Source organism: Capricornis sumatraensis, chromosome X, assembly GCF_032405125.1.
Source record: "Capricornis sumatraensis isolate serow.1 chromosome X, serow.2, whole genome shotgun sequence".
Classification (NCBI taxonomy): Eukaryota; Metazoa; Chordata; class Mammalia; order Artiodactyla; family Bovidae; genus Capricornis; species Capricornis sumatraensis.
In genome coordinates, this window is record NC_091092.1 from 38,517,892 (window position 1) to 38,536,279 (window position 18,388).

The 18,388-nt window shown below is 39.6% G+C and overlaps 1 protein-coding gene across 1 annotated transcript in view; it reads right to left on the reverse strand.

Moving 5' to 3' along the window:
- Positions 1–18,388, reverse strand: part of ENOX2 (ecto-NOX disulfide-thiol exchanger 2) — a 171,361-nt gene that overhangs the window by 77,402 nt on the left and 75,571 nt on the right. Inside the window, exon 2 of the mRNA XM_068962345.1 lies at positions 3,793–3,927. Within this exon, the coding sequence (XP_068818446.1) occupies positions 3,793–3,889 (97 nt within the window). The 5' untranslated portion in view covers positions 3,890–3,927. The remainder of the gene's footprint in view (positions 1–3,792; positions 3,928–18,388) is intronic.

Sequence of the window (18,388 nt, forward strand, 5' to 3'; positions counted from 1 at the left end):
CGATGGACATGAGTCTGAGTGAACTCCGGGAGATGGCGATGGACAGGGAGGCCTGGCATGCTGCGATTCATGGGGTCGCAAAGAGTCGGACACCACTGAGCGACTGAACTAAACTGCACTGTTTGTCATTCAGCTGTCCAAAAATGTCTCTGTAGTTCTTACTACACAGGAAATTGTGGATAGGAAAATAGAAAATCAGGTCAATGCCTTAGAAAAATCAGTCTTGCTTACAGGGCAAGATATTACAAATTTAAAAATTAAGTTGTCTTTAAGGTGCCATGCTGAATTTAAATGATGTGTGTTACCCCTCTACAAGTGAATGATTCCATACATTCTTCGGAACACATTAGGAATCATATTTTAGGTGTCTGGAATCATTCAGATTTTAGTATTAATATTTTTAAGTTATATCAGGATATTCAGAGTATGAAGCAGGCAGAGTTTGACTTTTCCTCTCAATGACTTTCTAATTCCCCTTTTGATAATCTGGAGGGATATCTTTCCCATGGATCCTTTTTTACAATGATGATTAATGCGGCCATGTGCTTATGCCTGTTGGTTCTGATTTGTGTAATAGCCCTGTGCCTTTTCAGAATACTCAGCTGAAGTGTTTCTGCTTTATCTATTGAGTTTCATACTTATGCTCTAAAAAATAAGAAAGAGGGAGATGTCGGGAGCCATGTTAGGCATTTATGACAAAATGGAGGCACGGCCCCAGCCCCCTCTCCTCATTCCGCAGGCATGGACCCAGGATGAAGGAGTTAGCTCTTGTGATTCTGACTGTTCTTCCTTTCTTCGGTTGAGTTGGCTGGAAAGAATGTTAAGGTGCTTATTGTTCTTGAGAGAAGCATGAGAAAGCACAAAGCCTTCTCCAGTTATGCCCAGAAAATAATCTAAAAGTAACCACTGACATTTGTTCAAGAATTCTTACAAAGAATGTCCCAGGATGAACACGTAGGCTGCAGCTTGAGGCCATGGGAAGGATTGTTATCTGATACCTGTTTGTGAGCGAAATGTTTATGGCAGAGGAAGTTTGCTGAGTTTAGGATTTAGGAATAATTAAGAATAGTTAGAAGCCTTTTTAGGAGATAGTGAGCTTAGGATACTAGGGGCAAGCAGGATTTAGAAAGATAAGAAATAAACTGAGGAATGTGGTATGCAGCCCAGACATCAGCATGAGTTACAGTGTAATCACAAGTAAACACGATTCTGAAAAAATTGCTGAAGCAGGAACTCTGTTTGAAGGGCAACAAGGAGATAATTATCTGGGTGAGGGGGAACTGAAAATGTCAAACCTCTGACCTAATGCTTTTGAAAAAATATAAAAGAGAACCTGATGCTTGAAAGAAATATGTAGTCCTGTACCTCGAGTCAGAGCCTACATCATTTCCCACCGACACTGCTCATCCCTTCAAGCTGATCCCCTGGCTGCTGGAGTTGGACTCCGGCAAAATACAAATAGGTCAAATAACTTGCTCAAGGTCATGTAGCTAGAAAGTGGCAAAGCCAGAAATTAACACAAGCTGTTTGTCCTTGCAACCTGTGTTATTAAATACTAAGCAAGGTACTGTTTCTGCAGAAATAGCCATCTGAGCTACTGTTATGAAAACCATCCCAATTTTCTAGGCTTAACATTAACCCAAGTACAAGCATTGGGACTGTAACAATGGTTTGGATGACCTTTTTACTCTCAAAGCTAGGCCTTTTTTGTTGTTCCACATTGTAGATGGCTGGCTAAACACTGAAGATTACTTTGTGAGCACAGATTTATGTTTAGATGTGGTAATTTACAAATAATCTGATATAAGCTAATGTTTAGTTCCCTTGATATCAGAGCAGATCTGGCCTCAAGATATTTTTGAAGATATATACACATACAGCTCAGACTTCCATGAATTGGTAATATTTAAGCCAAATCAGATAATCTAGTTTCTCTAGACTATGAGATTGTGATTCAGGACCACTGTATATAAAGCTATAATATATGAAATTTTAGTTTAAATTCTATTATAATGAAATAAGAAAGAAAAACGAAACAAAAAACCCACTACTCCTTTCAGAAATGTTTATGAGAAGTATATTAATTTTGATTTTCAAATGGCCAACATTTTGGAGCACTGACTATGTGTCAGGCATTATTGAAGTACGATTTAATTCTCACAACAACCCTACATGCATCACTCTAGATTTGTTTCTCAACTTTAATGAGCTTATGAATCACATGCGGATCATGGGAAAATTCAGCTTTGATTCAGTAGGTCTGGGCTGTGGCCTAAGTTTCTGGAATTCTTAACAGCTTCCAGGTTATGTGGACCACACTTTGAGTAGCAAGTAGCATAGATTGGCCTTAAGTGAATTTGGAAGATTAATGTTTAGGATGTTTTAAAAGTACTCCAGGATTCATGATATGGTGATTCTCTAATGTCTTCACAAACTCATTTTTAAAAGCAAATTTATATTTCATATATCATTTATAATTATTCAAGAATTTACATTTGCATATTTGCCTACTTGCTAACATTTCTTTGTGACCCTCCAAATCAATACTTGCAGTAATTTCATGGTCATTTAAGGTCATATGCAGAGGTAATACAAGATTTGAGTTGCCCAAGGCACATTAATTAATTAAAAGACGCTTACTCCTTGGAAGAAAAGTTATGACCAACCTAGATAGTATATTTAAAAGCAGAGACATTACTTTGCTGGCTAAGGTCTGTCTAGTCAAGGCTATGGTTTTTCCTGTGGTCATGTATGTATATGAGAGTTGGACTGTGAAGAAGGCTGAGCGCTGAAGAAATGATGCTTTTGAACTGTGGTGGTGGAGAAGACTCTTGAGAGTCCCTTGGACTACAAGGAGATCCAACCAGTCCATTCTGAAGGAGATCAACCCTGGGATTTCTTTGGAAGGAATGATGCTAAAGCTCAAGCTCCAGTACTTTGGACACCTCATGAGAAGATTTGACTCATTGGAAAAGACTCTGATGCTGGGAGGGATTGGGGGCAGGAGGAGAAGGAGACGACTGAGGATGAGATGGCTGGATGGCATCACGGACTCGATGGACATGAGTCTGAGTGGACTCCGGGAGATGGTGATGGACAGGGAGGCCTGGTGTGCTGCGATTCATGGGGTCGCAAAAAGTCGGACATGACTGAGCAACTGAACTGAACTGAAATGAACTGAAGGCACATTAACAAACCCATTTTAATGGTTAATTGCTCTGACATTTCAGGAAGTATTTTGTGTCTAAACAAAACCCTTCAGATGATATGGCATTTTTATTCTGACTTTTATCTTTAGTGGAGATGGAGTTAGTACACAGTGCCCATTCTCTTACAGGTTACTTTATTTTAAATATTCGAACAGTTATTCAATGTTAACAATAGTCTTTGGGTTATTTTTCACCATCTCCTTTACCTAAGATTTTGGGGATGTCTAAGTTCTCATTTTAGCTCCATGTTTATTTGCTTCACTTAAGAAATGTATAAAATTAGACAAACTGTAATTCCTTGCTGAATTCTCTTGTACTTTTATTTCAATGAACTACTTAAATGTTCAGTGACCATATCCTGCATCTGATATACCCCTAACTTGACCATAGTGCAATAGGGAGTATACTAGTAACTACAGGCCACCCTGTAATTCATGAGCTATAAAGCTCATATTACAAAAATGCACACTCTAGGCAGAATCTAGTAAATGTCAACTTCAAAATAAGTTGTGTCATACTGTTATATTTATGTTCACATGGTCAAAAAAAAGAAACACTTGTGAGGTGATTAAAAATAGCATACCAGGTAAAATTGGTTGTCCAGCAATTCCCAGTGGTGCCATTCCAAGATTATTCATTGCTGTGGCCCATGCAGTTGGATCAGACATAGGTAGAGTCATTGCAGTTGAATCCACATTCAGAGTTCTACTATTATCAGCTAGAAAGAAATGACAAGCAAAATAATTTGTTGTATTTAGGTTTCAGTATCCGGTTCACTTATCATTGTGAATCTGGCAAACTCTTTACAGAAATTGACTGATGGACAAGTGCTGGATACAGCCTTAATTTCAGCTCTTTACAAGGGTTAAAACAATACAGCTTGAACTGGCAGGAAGTCATAGAATTTGAACACAGTTTATCAGATAGCATTTTAGTGTTTCTTTCTCTCTTTCTCTCTCCCTCTACTCTTCCCCTCCTTCCTTCCCTCACTCCTTCCTACCGGTTTTAAAGTCAAAGAAAACTTTTTTTTAGAGCAGTTTTAGGTTCACAGTGCAAGTGAGGGAAAAGTACAGAGATTACACATATACTTCCACCCCCACACATGCACTGCCTCTCCCATTATCAATATCCCTCACGAGAGTGGTTCATTTGTTACAATGGGCAAATGTATATTGATGTATCATAATCACTCAAAAGCCATAGTTTACATTAGGCTTCAGTTTGGTGTTTTACATTCTATAGGTTTTGAAAAATTTATAACATACAGCCGTATCACACATGGTAATTTCACTGCCCTAAAATTCCTTTGTGCTCTGCTTATTCATCCTTGTCCCCTCCCCCAACTCCAGCAATCACTGATCTTTTACCATCTCAACAGTTTTGCTTTTTCTAGAATGTTATATACTTGGAATCATACAGTATGTAGCCTTTTCACATTGGCTTTTTTCACTTAGTCTTATGTATTTAAGTTTACTCCAAGTCTTTTCATGGCTCCATAGCTCATTTATCTATAGTGCTGAATAATATTTCATTGTCTGAATATACCAGCATTTATCTTTTTACCTACTGAAGGACATTGTGGTTACTTCAAAGTTTTGGCAATTATGAATAAAACAGCTATAAACATTTTTGTACACATTTTGCGTGAACATAAGTTTTCAACTCCTTTGGGTAAACAGCAAAGGAATGCAATCACTGGACCCTGTGGTAAGAACATATGTGGTTTTATAAGAAGTCGTCAATGCATGTGTACCCCAATGTTCATCACAACACTGTTTACAATAGCTAGGACATGGAAGCAACCTAGATGTCCATTGGCAGACGAATGGATAAGAAAGTGTGGTACATATACACAATGGAATATTACTCAGCTATTTAAAAGAATGCGTTTGAGTCAGTTCTAATGAGGTGGATGAAACTGGGGCCTAATATACAGAATGAAGTAAGTCAGAAAGAAAAACACAAATACTGTATATTAATGCATATATATGGAATTTAGAAAGATGGTAACAATGACCTTATATGTGAGACAGCAAAAGAGACACAGATATAAAGAACAGACTTTTGGACTCTGTGGGAGAAGGCCAGGGTGGGATGATCTGAGAGAATAGCATTGAAACATGTATATTACCATATGTGAAAGAGATGACCAGTCCAAGTTCAATGCATGAAACAAGGCACTCAAAGCCGGTGCACTGGGACAACCCAGAGGGATGGGATGGGGAAGGAGGTGGGGGGGGGGTTGGGACAGGGGGGACACATATACACCTGTGGCTGATTCATGTCAATGTATGGCAAAACCCACCAAAATATTGTAAAGTAATTAGCCTCCAATTAAAATAAATTAATTAATTTTTAAAAAACGAAGTCATCAATGCTTCTTCCAAAGTACTTGTACCATTTTGCATCCCCATCTCCAGTAAATGAGAGTTCCTATTGATCCACATCATCATCAGTATTCAGTGTTATCAGTATTCTAGATTTTGGCCATTCTAATAGGTTTGTAGTGGTATTTTGTTGTTGTTTTAATTTGCATTGCCCTGATGACATATGATGGAAAGCAGCTTTTCAATATCCTTATTTACCATCCATACATTTTCTTTGATGAGGTGGAGGTGGAGCTTCCCTTGTAGCTCAGTTGGTAAAGAATCTGCCTGCAGTGCAGGAGACCTGGGTTCAATCCCTGGGTTGGGAAGATCCCCTGGAGAAGGAAATGGCAACCCATTCCAGTATCCTTGCCTGGAAAATATCATGGACAGAGGAGCCTGGTGGGCTGCAGTCCATGGGGTCGCAAAGAGTTGGGCATGACTGAGCGACTAACACTTACTATATGAGTCATTGGTCTATTTTTCAATCAGGCTGTTTGTTTTACTATTGTTGAATTTTAAGGGTTCCTTGTATATTTTAGATAATAGTCCTTTATCAGGTATGTATTTTGTAAATACTTTCTTCAAGTCTATGCCTTGTTTTCTCAATCTCTTGACATTGTCTTTCACAAAGCTTTTAATTTTAATGAAGTTTAGGTGACCAAAATTTTCTTTCATGGATCATATTTTTGGTATTATAGTTAAATAGTTATACCCATATCCAAGGTGTCATCTAGGTTTTCTCTTATGTTGTCTTCTAGGAGTTTTATAGTTTTGCTTGTTACATTTTGGTCTATGATCCATTTTGAGTTAGTTTTGTGATGGGTATAAGATTTCTATGTAGATTCATTTTTTTGCATGTGGATGTCCAGTTGTTTTAGCACATTTGTTGAAGAGACTACCTTTGCTCCATTCATCAAAGATCTGTTGATTCTATTCATGTGGGTCTATTTCTGGGCTCTCTATTCTGTTTCATTGATCTATTTGTCTATTCTTTCACCAATGCCACACTGTCTTGATTACTGTAGCTTTATAGCAAGTATACGGAGAAGGCAATGGCACCCCACTCCAGTACTCTTGCCTGGAAAATCCCATGGATGGAGGTGCCAGGTGGGCTGCAGTCCATGGGGTTGCTAAGAGTCGGACACGACTGAGCGACTTCACTTTCACTTTTCACTTTCATGCATTGGAGAAGGAAATGGCAACCCACTCCAGTATTCTTGCCTGGAGAAACCCAGGGATGGGGTCGCACAGAGTTGGACACGACTGAAGCGACTTAGCAGTAGCAGCAGCATAGTATGTCTTAAAGTTGTGTAGCATTCTTCTTCAATATTTTGTTGGCTATTCTGATCAGGTCTTTAACCTCTCCATAAACTTTAGAATCAATTTTTTTTTTTCATATCCACAAAATAACTTGCTTGGGTTTTGATTGAAATTGCACCAAATCAAGTTGGGAAAAACCGACATCTTGACAGTATTGAGTCTTCCTATCTATGTGGTGCTGGAGAAGATTCTTGAGAGCCCCTTGGACTGCAAGGGAATCAAACCAGTCAATTCTAAAGGAATTCAACCCTGAATATTCATTGGAATGACTGATGCACCAATACTTTGGCCACCTGATGCACAGAGCTGACTCACTGGAAAAGACCTTGATGCTGGGAAAGATTGAAGGTGGGAGGAGAAGGGGATGACAAAGGATGTGATGGTTGGATGGCATCACCAACTCGATGCACATGAGTTTGAGCAAGCTCCGGGAGTTGGTGATGGACAGGGAAGCCTGGTGTGCTGCAGTCCATGGGGTCTCAAAGAGTCAGACATGACTGAGTGACTGAACTGAACTGAACAAGACACTTAGTATCATTTTTAATAATATTATACTATACTAATTATTACTATTATTATTATTAAGGGAAGATATGAGAGAGGATTGCACTGCCTATATTAATATTATAATTCTGCATGTCTTCTTCCAGCATGGAATGAATGGTCTATAGGGAAAGATACTGGATAGCTTCTCTCCCTCTAAAGCTTCAGAGCATTGCTTTCTATTATTTTAATGAACTCAAATAGCAGACACACTCACATTCAAAGGTTAGTACTTAGCAACTGAACAACAACAGAATCCATGAACATGAAATATCTATTTCTTTGATTTTTGAACCAGCATTTTTTAGTTTTCTGAGTTTTTCTTTTCAAGTGTACACACCACAGGAGCTTGGAATAATTAAGACATTTCCCATTCTTCTCATAGTCTAGTTGCAAATGATTACTTCATCAGCTTCCATCCAAACTACTCATGCTTGCAAACCAAGAAAAACCACCCAAGGGCTTCTATAGTACCATGGAAAGAAAAAAATATATTCCTAGTGGAATTTCACATCTTTGAGGCAGTACTATTGAGTTGGACACACCATTAACAAACATAAACTTAGCCAATTGAGTATTTTGGGTGTTAGGATAGCAGAGTACAAGTAGATAGGAGGCAGTCCCTTCCCTTAAAGGTGATACAATCTAACTGAAGAGACTGATGATGATGGTGTTGATTACTACTATTATCACTATTATTACTATTATCACCACCTCTATCCATTACTGGACTTCCCTGGTGGCCTTGATGGTAAAGCGTCTGTCTACAATGCGGGAGACCTGGGTTCAAGCCCTGGGTTGGGAAGATCCCCTGGAGAAGGATATGGCAATCCACTCCAGCACTATTGCCTGGAAAATCCCATGGACAGAGGAGCCTGGTAGGCTACAGTCTACTGGGTCACAAAGAGTCGGACACAACTGAGCGACTTCACTTCACTTCACTTTATCCATTGCTGCCACCATCAAACACTTGCCATATGTTAGGTAAAGCTCTTGGCATGCAGTGTTTTCATTTAACTTGCAAAACAACCCAATGAGATAAGGGCTCTTTATAACTCCATTTAATAGATGAGAGGCTTTGAAGACTTACATATGTAGTTCAAGGCCACACAGGATGTATACTTTTAGGCACCATGCTTTCGTATCTCCAAGTAAACAATTAGGAAACAATGAAAGACTCAAATGGTATAGACTAGGAATGTTACTGAAGTTTAAGGAACACTTTTAGGAGAAGACAGGATTTGAAACAATGGGCAAGATTTCTATAAAATATGTCTTGAGTTATGGGTAGTTATTAAATAGGTAAAGAAGAGGGGGTAAGACATTCCAGAGCAGGGATGACAAGTAAGCAAAGATGTTGAAGTGGATGATACATGCATATGCATGTATATATTGCACAGTTGGGAGAGATATAGTTGTAAGTCACTTGAGCACAAAAAGTCTTTTATTTTGGTAAATTTCCCTCTGACTACTGATATGCATTAAAAAAGAAACCTTTCCATTGCTTTCCTCCTATCTCCCAGTATGTACTCCTGCCAATTATATCCCGGAAGGCAACTCTTTCCTAACAGTAGCTTTCTAACATTTGTCCATCACATCCTTCCAACCTGGCAATATGAGGGATGAATCATGACTGTGTTATTTACACAAGTGCTATTTTGGACAATGATTGGTCATTAGAAGTAAATGCATGTGGCCAATTTCTGAAATGCTAGTTTTTATTATTCTTCTAGACAGACTGCCTATGCTTCCCCTCCATAAACCACTCCCTGCTCCCAAGAGTGACTGATGACCCTAAGCATTTGTTACTGCCGTCAGAAGTTACATTTCAGAACTGGTGGTTTCTTCATCTGTAGGAGCTCTAGTCCTCACACCCAGCTTTCAGTGTTCTCCTTGAAGGCATACAAGGCTGGAAATAGCCTCCTTGTAAATAAGATCAAGAAAACAAACATGGGCATCAAATATCCTTTGGGCCAAGAGTTTATATAATGATTATTAGGTTCATCTTGACTCTCAATTGCCAACTAGACGGGCAAGTTTTTAGAGAATGTCATAGCTGGAAGGGACCTTTAGACATTACTGAGCCTACACTTTGATTTTCTCCGCTGGCTGCGGAACAACTTAGAGGAAACAGCTAGGTTTAAAAGGACTGAACCTTAATGTGAAAAATAGTTTCTTTTGCAGCAGTTTGGGAAATGTATAAGAGAATTAGGAATTATTCTCAATATAGAATATTGAGATTAAAAAAGAGTTTACAACGTACCTAGCCAAGCCCTGGACTAATTTGGTGGGGGTGGAGGGAGAATGAACTAAATTATCAGTGTTTTTAAAAGGACAATACTATCCCACTCTTTTCAAAATATATATTAATTCACAGTGCTTGTTAAAATGTTAGCAAGTAGAGTTCCTGTTAGGCTTGTTTACAGTGAACAGATAAGGATGATGCATAATTAACAGCATTATTTTGCTACAGTGAGCTCAGTTCTTAAATCCTCAAGGAGTTCTGCTTTAAATGCCCTTCTCATCTCCCTCCCTTCCCCCAACACCCATCTCCACCTGTCAAATCCTACTCATTTCTCAAGGATCTTCTCAAATGCCACCTGTCTGTGAAACCATTTCATTGGAATTAATCACTTCTTCCTATATTTTCTCATAATATTTTATCTAGAATTTGATTTTCATATATTTGCTTATTCTCCACTTCTTCCCAAACCAAACCAAGCTTTTATTGAGTCTTAGTATATGCCATGTTCTGTGCTAGTGACTAGGCATACAGAGATGAACAAAAGTCATTTATTATTCTGGAAGAACTCACCATACCATGGGAGGCATGACATATATACAACCAAATACAAATCATTATAATCAGTGCTATAACAAACTATGAGTAAAGTGCTGTAGGAACAAAGATGGAGTAATGAAACCTGCTGGAATGGGTTTGGACATATGTGTTCAGGGTTGAGAGGTGGAGGAGATGAGAAATAGTCAGGGAAGCCTTCACTGGCAAAGAATCATTTGAAAAAAGTCTTTAAAAGGGATAGGATTTTCTTCTAGGTGGTGAATGGAGGATTAGGCTTGAGGAACATTCCAGGAAGCAAGAACAATGAACATTTACCTCTGCCTTGAATTACAGTTATTGGATACACATTTGTCTTCTGCTAGCCCGCATACTCCGTTAGGTCAAGGACTGGGTTTGGGGCATCTTTGTTTCCCCATTTCTTATGTTAATGTTTAGTATGGGGTAGGTATTCCAGAAATACTTGAATGAATGAATAAAGAAAATCTAACTTATATTGATTTGGGGCACAATAAGCAATCTATGCAATGACACTCATTTATTATTTGTATACCTTTCCAGAACGATAAATTGCCTTAAAATGGATGGCATAATTGCTAAACTGATTCTCTGTCCAGGACAACTGGATTTATATGTAGGAATTTACTTAAGAGTTATAACCAGGGATAGATACACCCAATTAATAATTCAGTTTGATCTTATTGGCTATAATCTTTTCCCCATATAGGCACAGCCATATATATAAGCAAGCTTGTAAGTTTTTACTTTCAAAGAGAAATCCAGATGATCATTTCTGGCAGCAATCTGGATTTAAGGTGTGCATTAACAAAACATGCTGTGCTAAACATCTGTTACGAATCATCACTTAATGGTTGAAAAGTTAAGTCTTGATTAACTTTTCAGACTACAAATGGACATCTAACAATTTTTTTAGGTAGTTCCATGTCACTAAAGGAAGAGATTGCTCATTTTCCTATGAGTCCCACACTCATGGGCAGGAGCCAAGAATATTCAGAAGGTTAAGTGCTAGGGTTGTCAAATGGTCTTCAAAATGTCTCACCCAAGTCTGTAGATCACGTCCTGCTATGCTGGTTCTCTTGTTCTGCTTGTGTGGCAACTCCTCAAGACATCATAAGTTGTAGAGTGGCTATAAATAAGTGTGCCCTAGGTAAGCTGATTGAAGATTAGCACTTTGGAACAAGAGTTCATTAGCACCAAAAAAAATGTAAAAGACTGGGAAGTGAACACCTACTTTAAGCTGGTATCACCACATATCACCACATAACTATCAAATCACTACTGCCATCTGTTTATTTTTGCATTGTTTATGCTTCACTGATTAAGTACTCAAGTACTGTCAAAGTTATTTGATCTTGAAGACAATGCACACACACACACACATTCTGTGATAACCTCATCCTGTAGTAGATTTAATTATTTCCAATATTTCCTTTGAAACAATTTTAGTATATTGCTGCCATTTTGCCAGATATATTTTATGAAGACATAAGCTCTTCTCTGATAATTTACTCTCCTACAATTTTCTTTCTTTTGTTCAGGTTTATATCCATTGTTTTTTTATGCTTGCTATAACTTGATTACACAGTACTGTACAAAGTTGAGGAGAGAATTTTGTCAACAAACATCTATTGAAAGTCTCTCAAGAGTAGGAAGTAATCTTGCCTAGGGATCAAGAGCACGGGTATGGGAGTCAGATGGGTCTGGACCAGTTAGCTCTGCTACTTAGTAACTGTAATGTGATCATTAATTCTCTTTTCTTTTCTTCTCTTTTTGACAGCCTGCCTTCCAATATTCCTTTCATATTTTAGTGTATGTTCACTGAATATCTTCTATGTGTTGGCATTATTCTAGATATTGAAGATATTATGGTGAGCCAAGCAGGCCTTATCCTTGGTTTTATGAAGCTAACACTACAGTGAAGGAGGGGGATATAAAAATATGAATGAATATAAAATAATTACATATTATGATAAGTGCTCTGAATAAAGAACTGCATTTGATGAGAAAAATGTCAAGCAACAAAATTAGGAAAATAATAGTATCTACCTTAAAAGTTTATCGAAGATTAAATTAGATAATGTGGGTGAAGAATTTAGCATGGCTTCTGGGTCATATTGAGCACTTGCTAAGGTAGTAATCATAACACGGTAATAATTAAGATGATGATGTAGAAGTAGTCCTAGCCTTCAAGGGTTCAAAGTCTACTGAGAGACAGCATATATTTGAGTTATTGCACTACACTATACCGGAGAAGAAGGCAATGGCACCCCACTCCAGTACTCTTGCCTGGAAAATCCCATGGACGGAGGAGCCTGGTAGGCTGCAGTCCATGGGGTCGCTAAGAGTCGGACACGACTGAGTGACTTCACTTTCACTTTTCACTTTCATGCATTGGAGAAGGAAATGGCAACCCATTCCAGTGTTCTTGCCTGGAGAATCCCAGGGACGGTGGAGCCTGGTGGGCTGCCGCCTCTGGGGTCGCACAGAGTCGGACACGACTGAAGCGACTTAGCAGCAGTAGCAGCAACTACACTATACAGATAACAAAACTGAGGCATGGAGAGTTTAGGTCATCAGTTCAGTATCACACACCTAATAAGTGGTAGAACAGAAATACCAGCCCAGACAGCTCTAATGCCAATGACCAGAGACTTATCCATCCTACTAAACCCCCTCCAAAAGAGCCCCTTTATTGACTGTGTTCCCCTAGATCATTAAAAACATTACTATCACAGCTCTTACTACATTATATTTTCATCAGCTTTTTCTGTGGTTGTCTCTCCTCCTAGGCTCTGGAATCCCTTATTCCTCCTCGTTATTCCTAATGCCTAGATACTGTGTCTGACATAGAGAACATGTTTAGTAAATAATTTTAAACAAATTAATAAGGAAATCTATGAGTATATATAAGGGAGGCCTGCACAGACATTGTTCTTCCCAGAAGCAGATGCCAAACTATTTAAAATGGGATACTATTCTGTTGTTGTATTAAGATGAAATCTATTTTAGTGGGTTTCTTATGAATATTTTAGATGGAGAGAGAGCAGATAAAATGGTATTATAGTCCAAACATGCTGATAATGTCAGAGAATCACAATTACAGAAATACTAACTTTAACAATGATAGGTCTGGAGATAGGGAGATAATTGTCATCACAGAGAAATTCTTTATGGGTAAGAAAGAACTGACTGGAATTTCTTGAGAATTTAAAGTTATTAAACTTACTAAAATAAATGTGTGTGTAGCAGCCATATTTGTTAATACCTTGAGGGTAGGGAACATAAACCTCATTTACTTTTGTATATTCTACAGTGACTAGCTCAAAGTAGGTGCCAATAAATAGGCTTTTAAATAAATTAATTCTGCAAGGACTCAGTAATTGTCCAAGTGGGGCTTACCTGCAATGCCTATTTCATAGAGCCATACCCATATAAGATGGCATTGTGTGATCCAGAACAGAACTTAGCTCCTCGTTATTTCTGCAGAAGGAATATGGTGGTTCAAAGCTGGGTAAGACATCAAACCTCTGGAACATATCAGGATTTAGATAAATGGTGAATGATAGTAATTATAAGACCAATAATAGTTAACACTTTTAAAATTCTTATTATGTGCTAAGCATTGTTCTAGGCACTTTATATACATTAATTTGAAACTCAAAGCCTTATAAAGTAGGACCTCTCATTATCCCCATTTTACTAATGAGGGTAACAGAAACAGAAAAGTTAAGTGACCTATACAAGCTAACCTCATACATTAGCTTGCAGTGGAGCTGGGATTCAAACCCAGGCAGTCTTGCTCCACTGATCCACAGTTCATGCTTTTAGCCACTGTACTATATATAAACCCAGTGGTTCAGTGGTAAAGAATCCACCTGCCAATGCAGGAGATGCAAGAGGGGGGTTTGGGCCCTGGGTCAGGAAGATCCCCTGAAGTAGGAAATGGCAACCCACTCCAATATTTTTGCCTGGAGAAATCTAGGTACAGAGGAGCCTGGCAGGCTACCATCCAGCAGGTCACAAACAGTTGGACATGACTGAGTTAGCATGCATGTACCTGGAAATAACACTAGGAATACCAAGACAAAGGAAAAGAGAGGAAGTTAAGAAAATGCTTGCATGGAACATGGCAGAAAACCCCATCTCTAGCATATTACATAGGACCTTGCATGCAGTAGGTATGCAAGGTCTATGTTGTGGAAGATTATGGCACAAGGGCAGGGTGGGGTGTCTTAGAACTCAATAACATTGTATTTTCTGTTCTGCAGCTAAGGGAAAGGAAGCAGCAGGATAAATCATGTTTGGGCTCTACATTAAGCCTAGGGCTCAAGAGTTTATCTTCTGTTTGGTATTTGTTGCTCAGGAAGCAATATTGTGCATTGTACATGTTATTTTAAATCCCTCTTCATTTTCTTTGAAAATTAACAATCCATCATTGTTTGTGAACAATGCACTGACACCCCAGGCACACCCTCATTCTCTGTCTGATCACAGACGTCACCAGTGATGCCACAGCTTGCATCATGGCTATGCAGGGTCAGAGAATTGATGGGGGCTTTAAGACAAGGCTCCCCAGAGGCTTGAGAGAGATGACGCTACTAGGCAAGTGAGGGTTTTACCTCTTTATGAGTATTACCAAGGATGGATCAAGGAACCACTCAAAGGGATCAGGATATCACAACATATTCTTTCTTGGGGAAGGGGGAGAGGAGGAAGGGAGGGAAAAGAAAAAAAATAAAGGGAAAGGGAAAGGTTTTTATGCTGGCTTACATAGTAAGTAAGTATTCTCGCATGAGCTGTGAGTGTGGTGGGGCAAAGCTAGATCCTCAGGGTCTGCGGATGAGAACCTCAGGATACAGGGTGTTTCACAAAGTAACCTTCATGCTGCAAGACTCATTGTTCTAATCTATAAGCTGAAGAGTCCTGGAGAGAGCCACCTCCATACTGGAGCAGTAATAGGAATGTTAAAGGTTTTAAACTAGATATATAAGAAGCTAGGGTGCCAAGCTAGCCCTCCAGATGGCAGTTGCAGTGGGGTTGGGGTGTAGTGACAAAGAAGGTCAAACATTTTGGCATATGCCTCTCCAAGGAACTCAGCGTTTACTCTACATTTATGAAGGGATCAGGGTACAGTGGGAGGAGTACAGATGTGGGGCCCAGATCTCAGATCAAGTCTTGGCTCTGTTATTTACTAGCTGTGTGACTTTAGGCAAGTTTCGAAAACTCTTTAGCCTGTTTATTCACCTGCAGTTAGAAATAATGGTATCTATCTTTCAGGTACTAAGCTAATGATAATAATGTTGATTCCTAATATTGATTAAATGCTTGCTTGTGTGAATGCATGCTTAGTTGCTTCAGTCGTGTCTGACTCTTTGCAACCCCATGGACTGCAGCCCGCTAGGCTCCTCTGTCCATGGGATTCTCTAGGCAAGAATACTACAGCGGGGTGCCATGCTCTCCTCCAGAGGATCTTCCCAAGCCAGGGATAGAACCCGAGTCTCCTGTGTCTCCTACATTGCAGGCAGATTCTTTACTGCTGAGCCACCAGAGAAGCTGATTAAATGCTTATTATATGCCAAACACTGTTATAAGGCTTTATATGAGATATTTCATCTAATCTGTATAACAATCCTATGAGATCGGTAAGATTTATCATTAGATCCATTTTACAGATAAGCAAAATGGAACCCAAAGAAGTTAGGAAGTTACCCAGGGTCCCAGATGGAGTTAATGCTGGAGGTGAAATTCAGATTCAGGAAGTGTGGCACCAGATCCCACACTTTTAGCCACTGAGCTATATCCTATCACCACACTATAAAGAATGCAGAACCTGAGATCTGACACAGACCAAGTACTTAGTTGTGATTTAACCCCACTTCCCTTATCATTCCCTTTCTTTTTTTCTGTTTAAGAAAGAAACTATTTGGCTGCTGTGTGGGGGTCTCTTCTCCCACTTCCCTAAGTTGGAGCAGGGGCCTCCTTAGTTATTTCAGGGTGATCTGGCATGAATGAGTTGAAGAATCTCAGAGATAGTCTTTGTCAATTCAATGTGATGAGCTGAATGTGAGCCAGGAAAACAGGTTGAAGTCAGAGGCAGGGGTGGTGGAGTCCCAGCAGGCTCTACGATGGGAACCTTGAAGGGCTTCCTCTGTCAGTAAGAGCAGAGGCGAGCTGTCCTAGAGAGGCTGTCTTGGGCTTTGCTGAGGTCCGTAATTCCCCACTCTTGGCTTCTTGGGCTTCTGAGATACCAGTGAACTCATATTACGCTGGTCAAGGGTGAATGGTTGACCGTGGCTCTCTAGTCTCTAGGATTGCATCATCACATGCCACGTATTCCCTCATCTAACACTTACAGAAAGAACACCAGAAGCATAACTGGGCCACAAAAATGCTACTAGACACCAGCTCCTTTAACATCTTTCCTAATTGCCGGATAAGCCACACATTTCGTTTCCTGGCTTTGAGACAGACACATGACTATTACTGTCTGATCCCAGATAGTGTAACTACCGGCTTTCAACTGGAAATCTTACTATTTAATAAACTAATTGCATTTCAGGTACTGAACCTGTTCTTTAGGTTAATGGCATGGTTGGTGGTGGAGGGGTGTGTGTGGAGAAAGAACAAAATAGAAGCATAAAACTCTGAAAGTTCCTAAAGCTCTCTGGTCAATGCTTTTCTGAGGTAAGTTGCGTAAGAGATGACTTGGCAACCCCACAGCTATGCTGTTGGAAGTCTAGCAAGATCTCCTGGAGGAAAAACAAATAAACAGCCCAGAGGTTAATCCACAAGCCGTTCTGCTTTAGCCCTTGTCGCTGAAAATCTTTCCACCATGTTTCAGTCCACTTCTTGCCATAGGAGATAGAGTAAAACAAAGGTAAATATAGCCTGGGCTAGATCTGGAATTAGGAGGGCTGAGTTTGAGCTCTGGCTCCACTATTTACTTGTGGTGCAGCAATCACTTACACCCGTGTTTGTCCAAGTGCATTCCAATCATGTGCATCAGAATCACCTGGAGTGCTGTCTAAACAGCCAAGTTCCAGGGTCCACGGCTGAGGTTTTCATCTGAGTGGTGCCAAGAATCTGCCTGTTGAACAAGCAACCTAGATAACTCTTATGCCCACTACACATTTGTGAAACACAGAGTTTCAGTTTTCTCATCTGTAAATAAGAATGGTGAAAACAACACATGTGGTCAACCCGAATCTTTGAGTGAGGTTATGGCAGAGCTTCAGGATACATTCTGAATATTAATTTAACAAACATGTTAAATCCATGTAGCATTTGATGGTCCCAAGGTGAAAAATCCATGTTTCTCTGCTCTTTGAGGGGCTCATAGAGTAATGGGAGAGACAAATGTGAAAACAAAATTATTGTTTGATAATGGCTAAATGGGTGTGAGGAAAAGGGAGGTAAGCTACTCTGCTAGTACGAGAGGTGGTGGTGGAGGTGGGAGAGAAGCATAGAGGAAGTGATGCTAAGCTGGAAAAGATTATTTTAAAGTGAGTTTTGAGAGAGAAGTCAATTACGATACTGTGGGTATCTTAAAAGTATAGCAGATAAGGCTGTTTTTGTGCTAAGTCTAAAACCTATAATAGAAAGCGTTCTTGTTTGGGGGGATGGGTATAGTGGAGAGTATTTTCTGTATCAGTTTACTTATTACTCCTGGCTCCTAGAAGTAGAGTGTTAAAAAACTGGAGTCATTTTGTGTTCCCTAGTGTGTGAGACTCTGAGCGGATGGGTATTCAACTATGTTGTTGACTTGCTTTGCAAGTCACTAACTGGAAGGCCATGGTCTAAGTTAGGGGGTGGGACACTGGCTATGAGCACTATAAACAAGTCAAGTGTTAAATCCTACTGATAATGGGAACTCTGGCTTGAGAACTAGCTGCCTCAGCAGAGAGATCCTCGACTAGTAAGGGCAATGCTATATATACACATGGAGCTGCAGCAGCCAGTGACTAATGGCTCTGCTTTGGGCCAGCAACCCTGGCCCCCATCTGGCTTCTTTACCTCTACAGTCCAGCCCAACTTGGGTTTTTAAACTCCACCTCAATTTGAAAATAACAAAAGCCTTTACTATACAGAACGTCACACTGTCCCCACTTCCCGTCATGTTTCAAAATGAC